An 18,121-nucleotide genomic window follows, 5' to 3' on the forward strand; every position below is an offset into this window, starting at 1 on the left:
TTCTTAAACTGTTCATGAAGATAGAGTTGAGCTAAGGTTTTAGGCTGTGCAGTAGAGCCATTGAGTCATAAACATGTTCTGGCCAGCTACCAGAACTGCTGCAGACTGCTATCGAGGCTGTAAGTTGAGACAAGGACACAGGGTGGACAGGCAGCTACAGCAGAAGCCAACGGTTCTCAACTGCCTGAACCAAGAGTTCTTTGCCACCAAATGAGATAAACCTTTAGAGGTCACTTAGCTTGACTTTCTCAGCACATAACTGAGAGAGCTGCAAATCTTCTTCCTCTATCTGTTTTTAACCTAAGTGAGTTCCTTCATCTTATTCACCATGCAAATCTCAAAGTTATATTAGCACAGAGAAAGAAGCAGGATTTGAAATGAAAGAGGACGTCATAGGGTGGAACTTCAGTTGAAATGAACATGCTTGAGGCTATGTCCTCATCTGAAAGAGGGACATTGGCTGGTGCTTTGACAAAGGGCGAGGTCATTGTCTTTTAACAGGATGAGTGGAGGAAGAAGTGAAGCTTGAACTTGCATATCGTCTCATCACTTTTTAAGCTATTTACTGACACCATAGTTAAAATGCACTGCTACAGCAATGCAGAACAACTCTGTGTTAAAATCAGCCTTTTATTTCCCAAGTCCCCCAGAAGTTACACTGTTTTCAAAATATATCCAATTTAAATAAGTGATATTTTATTTTGATGAAACCAGACTCAGCCTAAAACACATGCAGTTACATTGTTCAGATAAAATGCTGTCTAAAACAGTACAGTTTATTGACAACTTTAGTGCTTAAGATACATAGAAAATATTTTTTACTAGACTTAATTCCATTCCTTTCCTCTCAACCAATAGTTCTGAAATACACACAAACTTCTTTCCCAGTGATATTTAAGGCTCTTTGAATACCTCTAGTTGGGTTTTAAGTTAAGCTGAACACTTTGATCACTGGCTTAACATTTAGAGTATAAGAGCTGGCTACAGCTTTTAGCTGCTATTAACATCCTGAATATTTGTGTCTTTGACTATGTCTGGAATATATACCATGGATTTTAAGAATGGTTTTCAGAACCATGGTCATCTAGCTGATTTAAATACTACATTTTAAAACACAGTTTAGAAACACAACCCTGGGGATGGAGTGTCAGGAAGTTATCTCAGAAATACCAAACTCTGTGGAAAAGAGAAATTGTTTGTGAAACAACACCATGCCACTATTAAGCCACACAGAGTTGGTTTTAATAAACTTCATGAAATTCAGAATTTGTATTTCTCAGTTAATTCTGTGGTTAGTCTTATTTACTATCCTATTCTGAATATGGCAAAAGCATGGCAAGAGACGCCACTCAAAATGAACCCTGTCTGAATAAAGCTGTTTATTCTCCCAGACAACCAGATACATATGTTGATGTCTTTGTGTATATGTTTCTGTGTGTAAATGTATAAAAAACAGAGATACTGAAGTTATATAAAGGCATATTTTCCAATCCCTTTCAAATGCATTTTGTTTGTTAATTAAATGATGGTGACAAATAAGAACAATAAGTCAAATTATAAACTCTAATGCCTTACTTAACTGAATAAAGTCTTCCTACCTGTACTACCTGGTAAGCGTTAGTCTCATTGAGCACCAGTTCAGTAATTGCAGCACAACAAGCTAGAATAAAAATTCAGATGTAACATTTAGGGCCAGATTCATAAAGATATTCAGATAGCGTGGTGGGTTAACCTTAGCTAAGGGCCAAATGTCCATCCAGCTGCTCATTCACTCCCCCTCCTTAACAGGACACAGGGAGAAAATAGGGTCAAGATACAGACAGACAGGTCGCTTACCAGCTACCCTCACAGGCAAACCAGACTTGACTTGGGGAAAAATAATTTAATTGATTGCTAATTAAAATAGATTTTGATAGCAAAAAAACAAAGACAAAAAATTAAAACAACACATTCCCCCCACACCATCCTTTCTTTCTCCCCTCTCCCCGACTCATCTTCACTCCTTCACTCCCAACTCCTCTACCCTCTCCTCCAGCAGCACTGGGGGGTGGTGGATGAGGGTTACAGTCAGTATGTAACAGTTCCACTCTGCTGCTCCTTTCTGATTTTCCCCTGCTCCAGCATGGGTCCTCTCCACACACTGCAGGGTGAATACCTGCTCCACCGAGGTCTCTCCCATGGGCCGCAGTGGAATCTCTGCTCTGGTGCCTAAAGCACCTCCTTCTTCTCTGAGCTTGGTGTTTGCACTGCTGCTTCTCACCCCTTTATTTTTTTTTTTCTTCTTCTCCTCTGCTCACCCAGCATTTTCACCCTTTCTTACCTATGTTTTCACAGATGCACCACCAGCTTTGCTGACAGGCTTAGCTTTGGCAAGCAATGGGTCTGTTGTGAAGCCAGTTGGAACCAGCTGTGTCCAGCACAGGGCAATCCCTTACATATTCTCACAGAGGCCACCTCTGCAGGCCCTCTGCTAACAAAACCTTGCCACCCACACCCAACACCGAAGGCTAAAAATATGAACAAGTACTCAGTCAGAACTAAAAAAGACCTCTGTAAGTTCAGTGCTTACTCTTTCTTAGGAGTCCTTAAGGAAGGCAGAAGTAATCCAGAAATAGGCTCCACACTGGCAATACTTTTGTTAGTGTACCGTATTTCACATTACCAGCTCTTCAGAGGTAATATTCATGATAAAGTATTAAAAAACACTTATGTATTATGTTACAGCTTTCGGGAAGATACTGCAAAGGCTCATGTAATCCTAGTAAGGGTACTTTGCATTGTCCTTCTATAGTCACTGGAAGAAGACATGATCCTCCAGAAGGCATTTCAGAACAGATAGTTGACATGTGATTGACAAATCTCGTCTAAAAAGGATTCTCTCCATAATTACTGAGAAATCCTCGCCTGACTGATAGTCTTTAAAATACCACTTTGAAAGAGTTTCATCATAATCAGTTAATGACTGATCTACCTTAGTGAATTTGAATAGAGGGAAAACTATGATCAAATAAAAATAATCTCAGTCTAAAACCAAAATAAAAATATATATATATGTTTGAGATGTTTTTACAGGTGGAAGAAATATATAAGATTCCCATATGCTTAATACTGTATCCTTTACTTCTTTCTAAAGAAAAAAAGTCTGCTTTTTGAAAATATGTGCTGGTATTCACATTTAGAAATAGACACAGCTGACTTGGTGCTCCCACTCTCTAAAGCAGGTATAAAAGTTTGCAATTTCAACTTTTAAATATTTTGAATCCTTTTACTCAAGTGTAAGTAAACACATAACAGAGGATTAGGCCTTATAAACCTACCTGCTTGAAGTGAGAAAGTATTTTCTTGCATCTCATCAGGACTCAAATCATCTGACAAATGAAGATGTTGGATTCTCCCTGCTGCGTTTGCACTAGATAAACTTCCAACTGAAGAACGATCAGAAACAAGATTTCTTTCCCTGAAAACAAAAAACAAAAATCAAATTGCAGTATAAGAAAATGGCTTAACATATATTTGTTAACCACTTCTGATGTTCTGAAAATTTGTATGTTTTTCACGAATTTAGTTAACACATTTTGAAAAAGCAAACAAGCCTTTAAACAGAACATTCCTTTACCATATTCATCAACTATATTCACAAATCTAGCTTACTAAATAGGCGTCTGATTAATAGGGAAACTAAGTAGACAGCAATGACACATTTATAATCTATTCATTATTTAGTTATACACTGAAAATAAGAAAAACACCTTAAGACAACAATGAAATATGCAAAACAAAAAAAATACTGCTTATTCATTATGTTCTAAATAGCCTTTGAATTTCTACAGACATCACATACAGCTGAACAAAACAAAGATGCTATTGGATAAAACAGGGCTTGGCCAAACATATCTTAAAATAGGAAACAGTCTCATATAATTACCACAATGTTTCTCATATAATTACCACAATGTTGAAGACTGAAAACCTACCCCTGTAATATATGAAGGAGCTGCTTGATTCCACCCCAAATTCGGATTTCAACACTAGTCTCAGGATCTTCACAAACCTGTACCAGAATCCAAACTATACTCCATAGAAGTTTGATATGATCAGAATTAAGTAAACTGAGCAAGACTGGAACTCCTTCATACATTTTTACTTGCTCTTTGACTTGTGACTCTGCGCAGAGGAGACGTAGCAACTCTGCTGTGAGCCTAAAAAAAAAAGTCAGCAAGAAATTTTAATAATAACTTCATCATTACTTTGTATTGTCAGCTAGCAAAAGGAAAAAAACCACAGTGAATGTTAAAGAAAAGAGACGTCCTATAAAAAAAGAAATTAAAGGAAAAAGAAAAAGAAGGTAGTCCAAATTTGCACACGGGATGAAATTATATTTGCACTGAGTTTGACTGTCAGCATAGGCAGCCAAGCATACACAGCCAGGATGAAGGTGGTCCAGTGGACTGCAGCCATCTGTGGTACCACCTTCTTGTTAATGGCATTAGTACTATAAGTAGCACTGACTGCATGAACTTGTAAAGTCCATCTGTGGAATGAGAATAACTCCACAAATAATCGTGATTATTCTCCAGTATGGTTTGAATATTGTGTTTACAAAAGGGATTGGATATATCATTTAAAAGGCTTATACAAGATTTCCATTAACTCCACTCCAATTAAGGTGGACTTTCCATAGAAAATATGGTTAGGGATTTCCATTTCCACCTGGAGCAAAAAAGCTGCATGTGTGTTTGATGGAACATATGAATTGAGATTCATACTTGAATTTAAAATCATTCTTAACTATCACTGAACTTCATCAGCTTCCTGCCTACATTCAAATTCCAGTTTTATATAACAGGCTTTTGGTTTACCTATAATCTAAATAATTTCAAACCCATAAATTAAATAAAATCTTTTGGCTCATTCAATTTCTTTATCTTTAGACATATGTAAAATAATTTATGTGTAAAATAATTAAGCACGAAATTTAAAAAAATCTCTTCAGAATTTTAAATGTGATAGGATAAGTGACATCAAATTTGAGAGCCTTTTTGTTTCTCACTGAAATGCAGAAATACTATGCTTAACTAGTAGGCTTAGCTGAGATGAAAGGACATTTAAAGAACTGAAGGAACCTTTATGATTTTCTGATTGAAGGGGTATGGTATCTGACCTAGCTCATAGCCTACATATGTAGCATAACCTGTAACAGCTATATTTCTTGCAATTTTTTACTAGTTTATACTGGGCATCCCAGGAACTGTCAGAGTTAAGCATGCTTTCCATCTAACTACTCAGGTCTGCCAGAAGCAAAGAGGAGATGCACCATGAAAAGCGATTGCTAATCACTTTATGGTAACATTGCAATTTATTTGCACCACACTGTAGGCCGTCAGTGGAGAGAAAGGAGACAGCTCATAGCAAAGCTAGTAGAAAAGATTTTGCTATATCAATATCTGGCTGAAATACATAGGTATAAGAACTTTATCTTGAGTATATTGAAGTGGAAAATTATCTAATGCCTATAAATACACATGTCCCTAAATGAAAAAGTCAAAATATATTTTAACACAATTAATCTACAAGCGATGTCTCACCTTTTAGAAAGCAAATCGTATTCATGTAATATCACCAGCAAGTTCTCAACAATGGTGAGCTCACTTATCTTCTCCCTACATTCTGGACTACAAATTGATTATTCCTGGCATTTATATCAAATTAAATTATATGAAAAAACACATTGCTCTTCAGCCTCCCTCCTTATACCAATTATTTTTTTCTCAATTCTTAAGTAATAATATCATAATGTGCACACAAATATTAAAGCCATAAAAATATGCTGGGTCAAGAGTGACACTCCAACAATTTCCAATTTTCCCAGTACAAAAAAAGTAAATGTGAACACATAAAAGTAAAGACACAAATGTATTTAATTTGTTTCATATTATAAATTAAGCAAATAATGTACATTTTTAGAATAAAATATAATTTCCATGAATATTTGTAATATACCCCAAACACTTTCTTGCCCAGTCTAAATATAACACACTTAGTGGAAATTTAAAATGTATGTATAGCATCATTTAAATTAATATTGATATTAAAAAAAAAATAAACTGAAACAGAATGAAAGAAATTTGGGAAAAGATAAAATCCAGAAAAATCTTAGTAAACAAATTTCTACTGATCTCAAGGAATTGCATCTATTCTCTGCATTTTCATAATTTCTCTTATAATTTTTCATTTGAAAGATAAAATTGTTATACAAGTGTGGAAGTCAGCAGAACAATAATGTAGAAGCAGCAGCTTTTCTTCTGTAAAACTAATATGGATGAAAGATGCTGTATCTTCCTTTTCCTTTTTTTCCCTCCACCCCAGGAAAAAAAAAAAGTCTTATATTTATTTAAAATGGTCATTAGTGAAGAGAGGATGCATATACATGGATTTGAGTATATGCATTCATTATTTACTACACTGAACAATATTCTTGCTGGTTATTGCAAGGCACTGTTATATTAAGCTCAGCACAAAAAATTTTTATATGCAGGAAGTCAGTAAGAATTACAGAATCCTGCACAAGGACTGCAGAGAGAGATACTATCTCCAGTCTTGCAAAGTTTTCCACATGAACAAGAAGTCTTCTGCAAGGACCAAAATTTCTACTTAGTTTCTACTGTTCAATAAAAAATTAAGCACGCTTCATAGTCCTCCACAGAACAAGGCCTTATTTGAAAAAAAGAAGTCTTCCTCATAAGTAGCAGTTTTGATATTGCATAAAGAGATAACATTAAAATGCTCATTGTGAACTACAGCACATTAAGTTGAACCTACCTTTCTGCTAGGCTAGTCAGAGCAAGGAGGGCACCCAAAAGCACGTTGCTGTCTCTGGCAGCTAACAAATTTACTAAGGTCTGGAAAATGAAACAAGATAAATAAATATAAATTAATATAAATTATATTCTTTTTGTTTACGACTCCAACACATATAGAGTTATTTATTGAAAAGTCAAAATTAAGATACCAAATCCTTACACAATACACTAAAAGTCTTAGGCACATTTAAAGTACACTTTAAGTACACTTAAATATACACTTAAAGTCTTAGACTACACCCAGTCTTAGGACGAGCAAGGATGCTTCTTCTCAAACTCCAATTAACATCCCTCTTGACTGCTAAAGCATCTATCCAACTTAATATACCACTGTAAAAAACTGTTCCCGTGTAAAACACTTCAGAACTCTAAATCAAGGCCTCCTGAACCAAAAAATTAATTTTCAACTTATATTTAAACAATGCAGTATGTAATTTAAGGCCCTGCATATATCCTGTTACTGATTTATATCAAAGTAAATCCCATATTTGTCTAGATTCTCTAAAAATATGTTGTCTGATCCTATCTGATCACAGTTGTCAATGTTTTACTGCAGCATAATAGAATCATGAAGCACTAGTTATACTGATCTTGATCTCTACTGTTTCTCAGTTTGGCCACAAATCAGCAATGGTTAAGTATAGCTCCTTAGACTGGTGGTAATGTATAGCAAGGGATGTCTAGGTTGTCACTGTCTAGGTTGACACTAGGTTCCATACAGACACAGAATACTCTAAAAGTGAAAAATCATAGCAGAAATTTATACAAAAATTATAAATAAAAAATATATTCATATTAACATTATATAAAGCAATTTATGTCATAGTAACATGTAGGTCAGGACAGTGTAAACATGAGTACTAATTTTTGTATGAACAAGTTTAGTCCAAATATCTAAGACCGATTTATCTCAAACAACCAATAACCATGTATCAGGCCAATTAACTTATACAGAAGAAATAATTTTTATGACATTACTAATACATCTGTAAACCACAGAACTGAGATTACCTTACTTTACAAGCTTGACAAGGTAAGGAAGTTACTCCCACCTAGGTTAAAACTGAAAAGCGTAAGTCATTCAGTTAAGTAGTTAATTGATTATAATTAGCAATTATATATACCACTTACTTTATGTGCTCCACTTGCTACAACCCATTCTCTTTGATTCTTAACAGCAGCAAGCTTTTGGAAAATGTCTATGGAATAAAGGAATTCACATAAACTGAAGCTTTATCACTTAATATTTTTCATTTTACTAATCAGATAATAAAGCAAAACACTGCACAAGTTCTTAAAACCATGACTAGCTCAGCGTACTGTGTTATTTCAGTGCATAAAGAGGGATTAATTCCCTAAGGAAATATTACTTATGTACAAAAAACCCAATGTGCTTCTCCACAGCAATTTCAGTTTTGACTTGTGCGACGATGCCTACAGCAAATCTAGTAATATCTTAATGACCATCTCAAGTATCTTATTCATTTTAAGCCTCACACAAAAAGTTGTAAGTGCCCTCATAATTTATGTTATCAGCTCTAACACTTACACGTCATGTTGACCAACTTGTCTACATTATGTTGCTCTTCTCCATAATCAAGATAGCCATTTGCTACTGTTTCCATATACTACAAGCAGAGGGGAAAAAAATAAAGGATACCATTAAAAATAGCTTCAACAATTCATAAACCTAGAGTGTTATGCACAGAAATAGCCTGTAGGTGGTGCATCTGTTTCACGAAAAAGCTAAGTCTGCAACATCCCACGTACTTTTGCTGTTAAAGTCAGGGAACAGAACAGATCTTGGAAGTCTAAGAATTGAAAAAGCAAGTGTAAAATTCCACAAGAGGAAAATCCACTGGAGACTATCAAATACAGCGACCCTACTTCTAAGCCCAAAATTCCCTTCTTCACAAGCTGCTAGAGGTTGATAAGAGTTTTCTGGGGAATTATCACTTCATGTTTCTGCTCTCAAACTTTTGCCTCAGCATCTAACATTGGCCACTGTTTGGAACTGCCAGATGGATCTTCAGTTCACACAGCTGACAGGCTCAGACTCTACAAAACTTACACAACTGCAGGGGAGGATTTTGTTTCTTTTGTTTTTTGGGCATAGCCAACTGGTGAGAAATGGTGGTCAATCTCTTTTAACAACCCTAAAAACTACTTGGTCAAATATATTTTTCCAGAAAGTGAGAATTATCACAAGGATGTAATGTTTGTTAGTACACAAAACCATTATATGATTCACAGCATCACTTAATATATTGATCTTACATATATTTTGAAATTTCCAGAACACAGTATAGGGAAACTAGAGCAGTTTCAAGCAGATGGTACAAAGAGGCTGGAACTACAGTAGTAGCACACAATTTAGAAAGAAAACTCACATGAGGAGGATACTACTATGCAAAGTAATATTGGTAATAATAATTTTATCAGTGCTTTCTACTAAAACACCCCAAAACACTTTAAAAATGAGAACAGTTTTTTATCTGAAACTGCCCCAAAATAAAAAAAATATTGTTTTAATGCTGTATGAAATAGTTTAATACCAGACTTTTGACTTGTGATTTGGCAAGATTTGGACATGCAATTCAACTTGAAATTACTGCCACCTTCCAAATTTCTGAGGGATTGTTCAAAGTTTCAGCTGTAACTTTTTTCAAAGTGCATTTCAGAGTGCTGGAAACCCATTTAACAATTTTACCTCACTGCAAAGGACACAAAAAATTGAGTTCCCCAGAAGTTCAGAAATCATAAAAATTGTATCACATGACTTTTAAAATTCTCTATGCCAGCAACACATGCATTGTAAAAATTATTATAAATTATATGCAAGCTCCTCAAAAAGCTGGGCTAAGCATTAATGACATGAGACATTGGAAAGTGCCAAGCAGTTCCTGTGGGAACCATATCCTTTAGAAACTAATAATCTTTAACTCCTGAAACTTTAGGGACATTTCAAACAGGTGATTGTCTGACTAAAGGGCTCACAGCACACTATTGGTTCTTTGAAATACAGATGGCTCCATAAGTATTCATGAGTGATGACTGCATTCTTTGTTATAAAAATTCTGATTTTTTTTTCTAGAAAGAAAACTCCCAACAATTTCAGAGATATTCAAGATATGTCGTATCTCACTGCTAAATTGGCACTGATGAACAAGTACTAAAAACCCAGGAGTAAAGCAGTATTAACACAGAGCAGTAACAATACAGCAGTCAATTATCAATAACATTTTGTAATGCAAAAGTACTGTAGTCCCCAAATTTAAACCTGTTTGATGTTCTGTCACTATGCTTTTATCTTTGAAAAGTCATTTGCTACAGTTCAGGGTGACTTTACTCATCTTCTTTCAAAATTCTATATTTTCTTTTGACTGAACCAATTGTGCTGACTTTTCTAATCCTTCTCCTACTTCAGGAAGAATTTGCTAAGCCTCCTAACTAAAAGTCCTGAGTTAAATGCTGCTAGATTATAAGGAGAGCTGCTTTGTGCACTAGTGAAAAAAACCCACACCGACTGCTTAAGTGCAAACAAAGGAATAGACTCACTTCTTTCCATAAACCAAGTACACACTGTTTTTTACAGTGTATTCATGCTAATCATAATAAACTGACATGCAACATAATGGACAAAGGTACTATGAGGAATTCTACCTGAGCTAGATTTTCAATTCCACCCAAGCTGTGGAGCATTTCCTAAAAGAAAAGAAAAATTTAAAAAAAAAAAAAAAAAAAAGTCAAAATACAGAAAACACTAGAATGAGAGAACACTAGAATATAAATGCTCTTTTTATTATGAATGTTGAGAAACCTTAACTCCAGCAGTCAAGGTCAATGGATTCTGGAGATATTTAGCACCTTCAGAGTTCAGAATTACTTATAAGTAAATAAATAAAAACAAAGAGTGAAATTTTCAAGGTTCTAAAACTGGAAAACCAGTATAAGCTTTGGCACACATAGAAAAGATATACACAAAACCAAATACCTAACAGATGTCTGAGGCTTCGTCCTACAAATAACAACTGTAATAGCCAGATTAAAATTAAAAGCTAGTTGTTTGTAGTTCAGAGCACTGGGCTACTAGGAGGAACAGGCAGCTTCCCATTTTCTTCACTCACTACATTACGGGAATTTTACATATCTATATGGTAAAGACAAGTATGGAGTCTAGGCCTCAGAGCAATGACCAAGCCATCTGTTATGGCAATTTACAGGTTCTTTGTTAGGGTTAACAACAACAGACGCTATATAAGAAATATCAGAAATTGAGGAAGTTATGTAGCAACAGTACAAATTCACTCTTGGAATCGGTCTGTTTGCAGATCACGTCTTCACGTTTAGAAATATAGGTACATGCATACAATAAGTATGCATCCATAACAATGCACGTTTTTATACACATGCACCAACACAACTCACATGCGTGATGCTTATATGCATTCTCTTATGCAAGCAAGAAACAGTATTTTGACATACTGACCTGATAGCATGGATCCCTTATTAGTAATCTCAGGCAGATTAACACTCTAAGAAAATGGATGGATGGAGCTTGATTAACCCAGTCCCTGTAAAAGAAATATTCAAAACATAAACCAAATACAATAAAAAAGTGTTAAAACATTTAGATAAACCCCTTTGATTCAGGAATCAATTGACAGGGATCTAGACAGGGTGGATTGATGGGCTGAGGTCAATTGTATGAGGTTCAACAAGGCTCAGTGCTGGGTCCTGCACTTGGGTCACAACAACCCCACACAATGCTGCAGGCTTGGAGAAGAATGGATGGAAAGCTGCCTGGCAGAAAAGGACCTGGGGGTGTTGGTTAACAGCTGACTGAATATGAGCCAGCAGTGTGCCCAGGTGGCCAAGAGGGCCAACAGCGTACTGGCTTCTACCAGAAATAGTGTGGCTAGCAGGACCAGGGAAGTGATTGTCCCCCTGTACTCAGCACTGGAGAGGCCGCACCTCAAGTAACATGTTCAGTTTTGGGCCCCTCACTACAGGAAAGACATTGAGGTGCTGGAGTGCGTCAAAAGAAGGGCAACGAAGCTGGTGAAGGGTCTGGAGCACAAGTCTCTTGAGGAGTGGCTAAGGGAACTGGGGTTCTTTAGCCTGGAGAAAAGGAGGCTCAGGAGAGACCTTACCACTCGCTACGACTGCCTGAAAGGACAGATAGGACAAGAGAAAAGGGCCTCAAGTTGCACCAGGGAAAGTTTAGATTGGGTATTAGGAAAAAATTCTCCACTGAAAGGGTTATCAGGCACTGGAACAAGCTGCCCAGGGAAGTCCCCATCCCTGGAGGTATTTAAAAGATGTGTGGATGTGGTGCTTTGGGGCATGGCTTATCAGTGGACTTGGCAGAGTTAGGTTCACAGTTGGACTTGATGATCTTAAAGGTCTTTTCCAACCTAAAGGATTCTATGATTCTATGACTAGAAAATTAGCTGTATAACATACTATACTATAGAACTTTTAATACCATGTCTATTCAAACATAGTAACAGCTTTAAATAAATTGATTTCATTATACAAACATTGCCAACCATCACTTATTATCACTGAACTGATGCAGGAAAGTATATGCTTATCTCTAAGCACAAATTGATCATGCTTTGATTTAAACTGTTTGGATCAAGTCCCAAAAGGGCAAAAAATCACTGAGAAACCACATATCAATCTTCAGTGCACAAAATACACTTATATGAAAATATTAAAAAAAGATATGGGTGCTACAGAAGTAAAAATAGCTAGATTTGAAATAATTTTTTGAATTATCATGATCTATCCTGGGTTTTAAAAACCTCTAATACCATTAGTCCTTGGAATAATTTGTTATTTAGTTTAAATGTTCTTGATATAGGATTATACTTCCAAACAGAACTTCCTCTTTTATATTTCTCCATAAAATTCCCCAGCACACGACTCGGCAGAAAATACAACTCAAATTTGCACAAAGCATCCAAGGGCAGCAATCCTGCATAAAATACCACTAATGGAATCACTATTTCCATTGTCTGTTGAAGGCACACCCCCATTTTCCTATTTAAAATAAACCTAAAATTGGACATCTTTGTGGTGGCTTATTTTGTCAGTCTTTTAACTGAGAGGGCAGAATCTGTAATATCTGGGCAAGTTTCCAAGGAACGGAAGAAGTTTATGAGATGTGGCAGTTCTCTTTTTATCACTTGCAGTTGGGAACAAACGCCAGTGGCTAAAAATATTTTGATAAAAATAAATGCTTTGCAAATAGATACTAAGAAAATCTCAGCCCTTCTATGCCAATAATCTGCCCAAAGTAATACTATTTTTCATGATGCTTCCATAATTGGCCACTTCAGAATGGCACAAAACTTTAATAGAAAGAAAACATCAACCATATACTGGTAGGCAAAATTCGTAGGTAAGATTTTAAAGTGGCCTCAAGATCATTACCACAGTGGTTCTACAAAGTCATTCTTTCAAAAAGCTTTGACGCTTGACAGAAGTTAGTTTCTTTAACGGAGCAATGCATCTGTCACATTTCTAAGAAGGAACAGTAATTCTCTGAGCGTCGTTAACATTTGAGAGCCTCTTCTGCTATAGTTACATTTACAATACACGTTACTGGATACCCTACTGTATATTCAGCATATGCCAGCAGGATTTTTTCTGCCTGCTTAGTTAAATTCCTTATCCAACTATTTAAGCTAAGCTGATCACAGCTTTCTTGTCAACAGAACTACCTCCAAACAGGACTTTTGCCAACACAGTGATGCCAGTAAGTGGGTGTGATTTTTTCCTTGCACCCCAACCAACATATAGTTGTGCCAGCAAAAGCATGTAATGCAGATGAGGGTGACAGTTTCTAAGGCTCTGACACAATGCAATGGTGGTAGTTCCAAAGAAAGCACACCATCACAGCTACAGTAAATATTTACAAAGGGCAACTAAATCACCTCTGTAACTGCATTTACCTTATGGGTTTTACATACCTACTAATATATGCTTGTTTCATTAACCTTACCTGGGTGCTTTCATTTATAATGCAAGGCTGGTTTTGCTATATAATCATCATCAACAAGTACCAAAGAAAACACAATATATAAACAGAACTTGGGAAGACAGAACTCAAGTTACTTTTAGATTGTTGGTAAATGAAGCTGAGCCACTGGACATCACACTGGTGACTAATAAGATGATAAAGTTCACTCGCAAAAAAAGAGGTACCAGATTTACAAATCACTTAGATAATCTGTCTTAAACTCACTGCTATTTAGATAATCAAAGATGAGATCCCTAGTTCCCTAGTTAGTTCTGAAAAAGGGTCTAAGCAAACTACCTGATTTTTTTGGTGGTTTTTAGGTATTTCTATAAATTCTAGCAGTTACACATTAATAACTTTAAATGCTCTAGGATTTTTCCTTTAAGCTTCTGTACCACTTAAGATTTTTCAGAAAATGTGCTTGGGCTTTAAAAAGGAAAAACACAACACACTGCAGTGGTGTATAGTAACAGAAATCCTGGAAAATACATCCTTTTTTTTCAGAAAATATCTTTTTCTATCCCCTTTATTTTTTTTATGGTCTTGCACTTCTTCCTTGTTCAGATGAGAGCAGTGTAAGGAAGAGTTTTCCCTTTCTAATCCTGTTATACACATGAATACAAATATATATGAACAGTACCATAAACTCATCTGAATTTTATGAAAGTCACTGAACTTTCTATATATAGGCAGCAGTCCATAAAATATAAGTAGAATCAGTAAAATAAAAATGAAGTTAGAAAAGCAAACCATAGATTACAGATACCAGATATGGACAAATGATCAAGGAAACATAGGAGATGTTAGAATTTTGGTCATCCGAATTTTGTCCTACACCCAGGCCTTCCTTTCTCCATTCCACTAACCCAAGTACTCGATCTTCAAAGCCAATACAGAAGTGATTGTTTAAAACTGAAATTATAGAGATGTGAAGTTGGCAGTTTCCCCACAGAGGCCTACTGTTGAAACATAAATTCCATATCTATTGTTGAAACAGTATGAAACATTATCCATGCATCTTGGTTCTTCACTTAAGGCAAGAAAGAGTGACCCTCCCTTGGATATGAATGTGTTCAATATACTGACCTGCAGGTAAGTCTGTTCTTAACTAAGGCTGTAAAGATCTCTTGAAACAGCTTATGTTTGGGATGTTTGCTAAAATTTCTCTCATTCTTGTAGGTCATACTAATAAGGAAAAAAAAAAAAGAAAAATGCTGAAATGCTGGTTAACTTGCAACAACATGATTTTAGATTGCCAAAACTTAACATTAGCAAGAAAAATTAAGAAATGTCACATCAGCAGCTACAATGGAATAACACAACTTCAGATTTCCAGACATTAGCAGCATAGAAGAGCAGTCTGTCTCATGCATAATTTGGGACTATTGTAATGGTATAATGTAAGCTTTCCAAATAAAGAAACCATAACTTTATTTAAATTGATTATATTAACTCTCAACAGTACACTCTGCTGAGCGGGAGCATGCACCTGAAAATTAGGCAGGAACATTCACAGTTAGGTTTAGAAAGTTAAAAATATATTATAATTCATATCTCGGATAGGGGGTGAACATGAAAGCACAAGTAACAGACCTAAGTACAAATATAAATGCCTCCAACACCTCAAGAAGCTTAAGACATTCAGAGATAGCACAGTGACATCATATTAGCTTTTTTTTTTTTTTTTTTTTTTTTTTACCTGAAGTTTTCAAGCTCAACAGCTTCTGTTGATTCTTGCAATTGACCATGGGGTTTTTGTTCATTGCTTTTGACATTTTGCCGAGTTCTTGTCACGCTGGTTTGACCACTTTCAAAATGTATAGCTGGAAGCTAAGGAGTAAAGGGATAATATTTATGAGTCAAACACTGAATTTTATGTTTTATAAGAATGTTATCAAGAAAAAGTACCTTTTCTCAAGTTCTGACTTGAACTTTGGACCTATAATCTGCCATTATATATACACACCCCACACAAACCAAAACTGACATGGTAGAAAACTGATGTAAAGCAAGGCTCGAAAATAAGTACATGGAGATATATAAAATGTGAAGAACAGTATCTTTTAAAATTTGTAATAGTAAAGCTCAATAGAATCTGCAACACATGCTCATTATTTGTGCTCCTTACCTGTTCCAATACTACAATTGCACAGCCTTCATATTCTTTTTAGGCTGTAGAACTCAGATGTTTCAGCTTTCTGCTCAGAAGCAATTCCATGGCTCTATCCAGGAAGGGACTGCATAACTCCTATCTCACACGGACAATTCCCTAAGTCATTTTGTCATATCTTTTTACAGACTAGAAATGGAGAAATTGTTTTGTGATTCCAAGGACTCACAGTCATCATCGTGTTGGTTTTCTTTGCTTCAAATGGCAAAAACAAGCTTCACTAAGCGACTTGAGGTGAAGGAGATTTAACTGTGTCCTATAAGTTTCATGCATTGATATTTATGCCCTGAAGATTTTCAGCTGAAGTGTTACCCTCCAGAGATAAATTGTTTATGGTTAAAGTGTTGATTTTTTTATTTTATATTCTTTACCACTCTTCATCATGTTGTAAGTAATATATCTCTAAGCCTACCTCCTCATGACGTTGTGGAACGGCATGGAAGAAAACCAGTCTGTTAGGCTATTGGACTATATGCAACAATAAAAATAAACAAATAGTTTTTGAAAAACAAGGCCACACCCACTACACAAGATTTTGCTAACATGTTTAATCATAATGGAACACAATATCATCAGTATCTGCCAGAATCCATAATCACCATTACCTATAATTATACAGTTCTACAGCATGTTTAATATTTATTGAAAAATAATAGCTACTGAAAAATACCTGTTGGTTGCTTGACTGAACATTTAAGAGAGACTGAAGTCTTTTAAGATCAGAATAATCCCTAAGATAAAACACAATAGCATAAATATATGCATTAGTAGTTACATAAAAGTACTTCTGTAAGAGTAAAGAAGGTCAACAAGCAACAATGCCACTGACAGAAAATAAAGTTTTCTAGTGTTGCCTAGTGTGCCCGTTTTGCATAGAGAAGAACGTATAGCTTCTCCGGAATGCCTTAAATCAACAAAGGTGTAAATAAACTTTGTGACCAGAGTAACAGTTGTCATGTTTATGGTGCATTTCAAATTCTGCTTTGGCAGCAAGTGCAAATTCCACATGGGTCCTGCTGGAGTTCAAAGTAAGATGTCAGATTCTATACCTCATAGAGATGCCATGAGAATTTTTGTCTGTTGCTTTTTCTGTGCTCTTCAACTTTTTGTCCTGATGAGGCATTGTGCATCACTATTATCAGATGGCTAAAAACTCATTTCCTTAAAAATAAAGTAGATAGATAGAATTACATCATTGCAGCAAAAGCAACAAATATTTACTTACAGAACCAACTAATAAAACTTTAAGAAAAAAATACAGCTCTACTATTTACCTCAACATGAACCCTCAAGGATATGAGGATATCCTTTAGAATTCCAGATATTAACAAGAAAGCCATTAACCTAATATACAGAAACCTTATTTTCCCAACACATGGGTAGATAATATTGGCTGTCTTGCTATAACACTTCATTTTTGGGGGGATTTTTCCTCTTCTTGCATATTATTACCATTATTTCTCACCATGGATTATCTATTTATGTTACAGCAGTGCTTACAGGCTGACATCAAGGTTGTATCATACAAGCTGTTGTCCAGACAACAGAGAATATACTGGGTTTATCATCTAAATAAACAAGACAGATGAAGGGTAGAAAAAGGAGGTATCTGGCAAATAAATGAGATGCATACATCATGCAGTCTACCAAAGAACCACAGAAATTTTCTGTAGTTTGGAATCTGGGTCTTCTGAATTTCAGCTGAATGCCTTCTACCAATAGGGCTCAGCTTTTCTTGCAGTGGGGGACAGAGCTTATTTCCATAGATGAGCAGAGCTGTATGGCCTGGCCTCATCAGGACCATTACCGCATATTAGATCCACTGCAGACAAATGTTCAGTCTGTAGGTCTGACTTCCCACAAAAGCCCACAGCTTGTTGCTTCCATGGTAAACAACATTTGTTCACTGGAAAGTCTTATAAAGACCTAGAAAGAGACAGGAAGAGGACAGTCAAGAGGAATCTCTTGCTGCCATGACAGCCATTATATTGATACAGATCCTGCCCTGAGTGAAAAAAGGAGCAGGCTGAGGCTAAGATTTATCCCAGAGAACTGCATACA

At 35.8% G+C, this 18,121-nt stretch overlaps 1 protein-coding gene across 2 annotated transcripts in view; it reads right to left on the reverse strand.

The window, feature by feature from the left end:
* Positions 1-17,183, reverse strand: part of NEK10 (NIMA related kinase 10) — a 106,509-nt gene extending 89,326 nt beyond the window's left edge. For both annotated transcript variants that reach the window (XM_035890697.1, XM_035890698.1), the window contains exons 1-13: positions 17,110-17,183; positions 16,731-16,791; positions 15,590-15,720; positions 14,977-15,075; positions 11,350-11,434; positions 10,524-10,565; positions 8,410-8,488; positions 7,992-8,059; positions 6,820-6,899; positions 5,586-5,672; positions 3,975-4,199; positions 3,318-3,457; positions 1,599-1,660 (exon numbers count right to left, since the gene is read on the reverse strand). In XM_035890697.1, the coding sequence (XP_035746590.1) occupies positions 1,599-1,660; positions 3,318-3,457; positions 3,975-4,199; positions 5,586-5,672; positions 6,820-6,899; positions 7,992-8,059; positions 8,410-8,488; positions 10,524-10,565; positions 11,350-11,434; positions 14,977-15,075; positions 15,590-15,720; positions 16,731-16,791; positions 17,110-17,183 (1,233 nt within the window). The remainder of the gene's footprint in view (positions 1-1,598; positions 1,661-3,317; positions 3,458-3,974; positions 4,200-5,585; positions 5,673-6,819; positions 6,900-7,991; positions 8,060-8,409; positions 8,489-10,523; positions 10,566-11,349; positions 11,435-14,976; positions 15,076-15,589; positions 15,721-16,730; positions 16,792-17,109) is intronic.
* Between the last annotated feature and the right edge of the window lie 938 nt (positions 17,184-18,121).

Source organism: Egretta garzetta, unplaced genomic scaffold (assembly GCF_000687185.1).
Source record: "Egretta garzetta isolate BGI_Z169 unplaced genomic scaffold, ASM68718v1 scaffold313, whole genome shotgun sequence".
NCBI classification, from domain to species: Eukaryota; Metazoa; Chordata; class Aves; order Pelecaniformes; family Ardeidae; genus Egretta; species Egretta garzetta.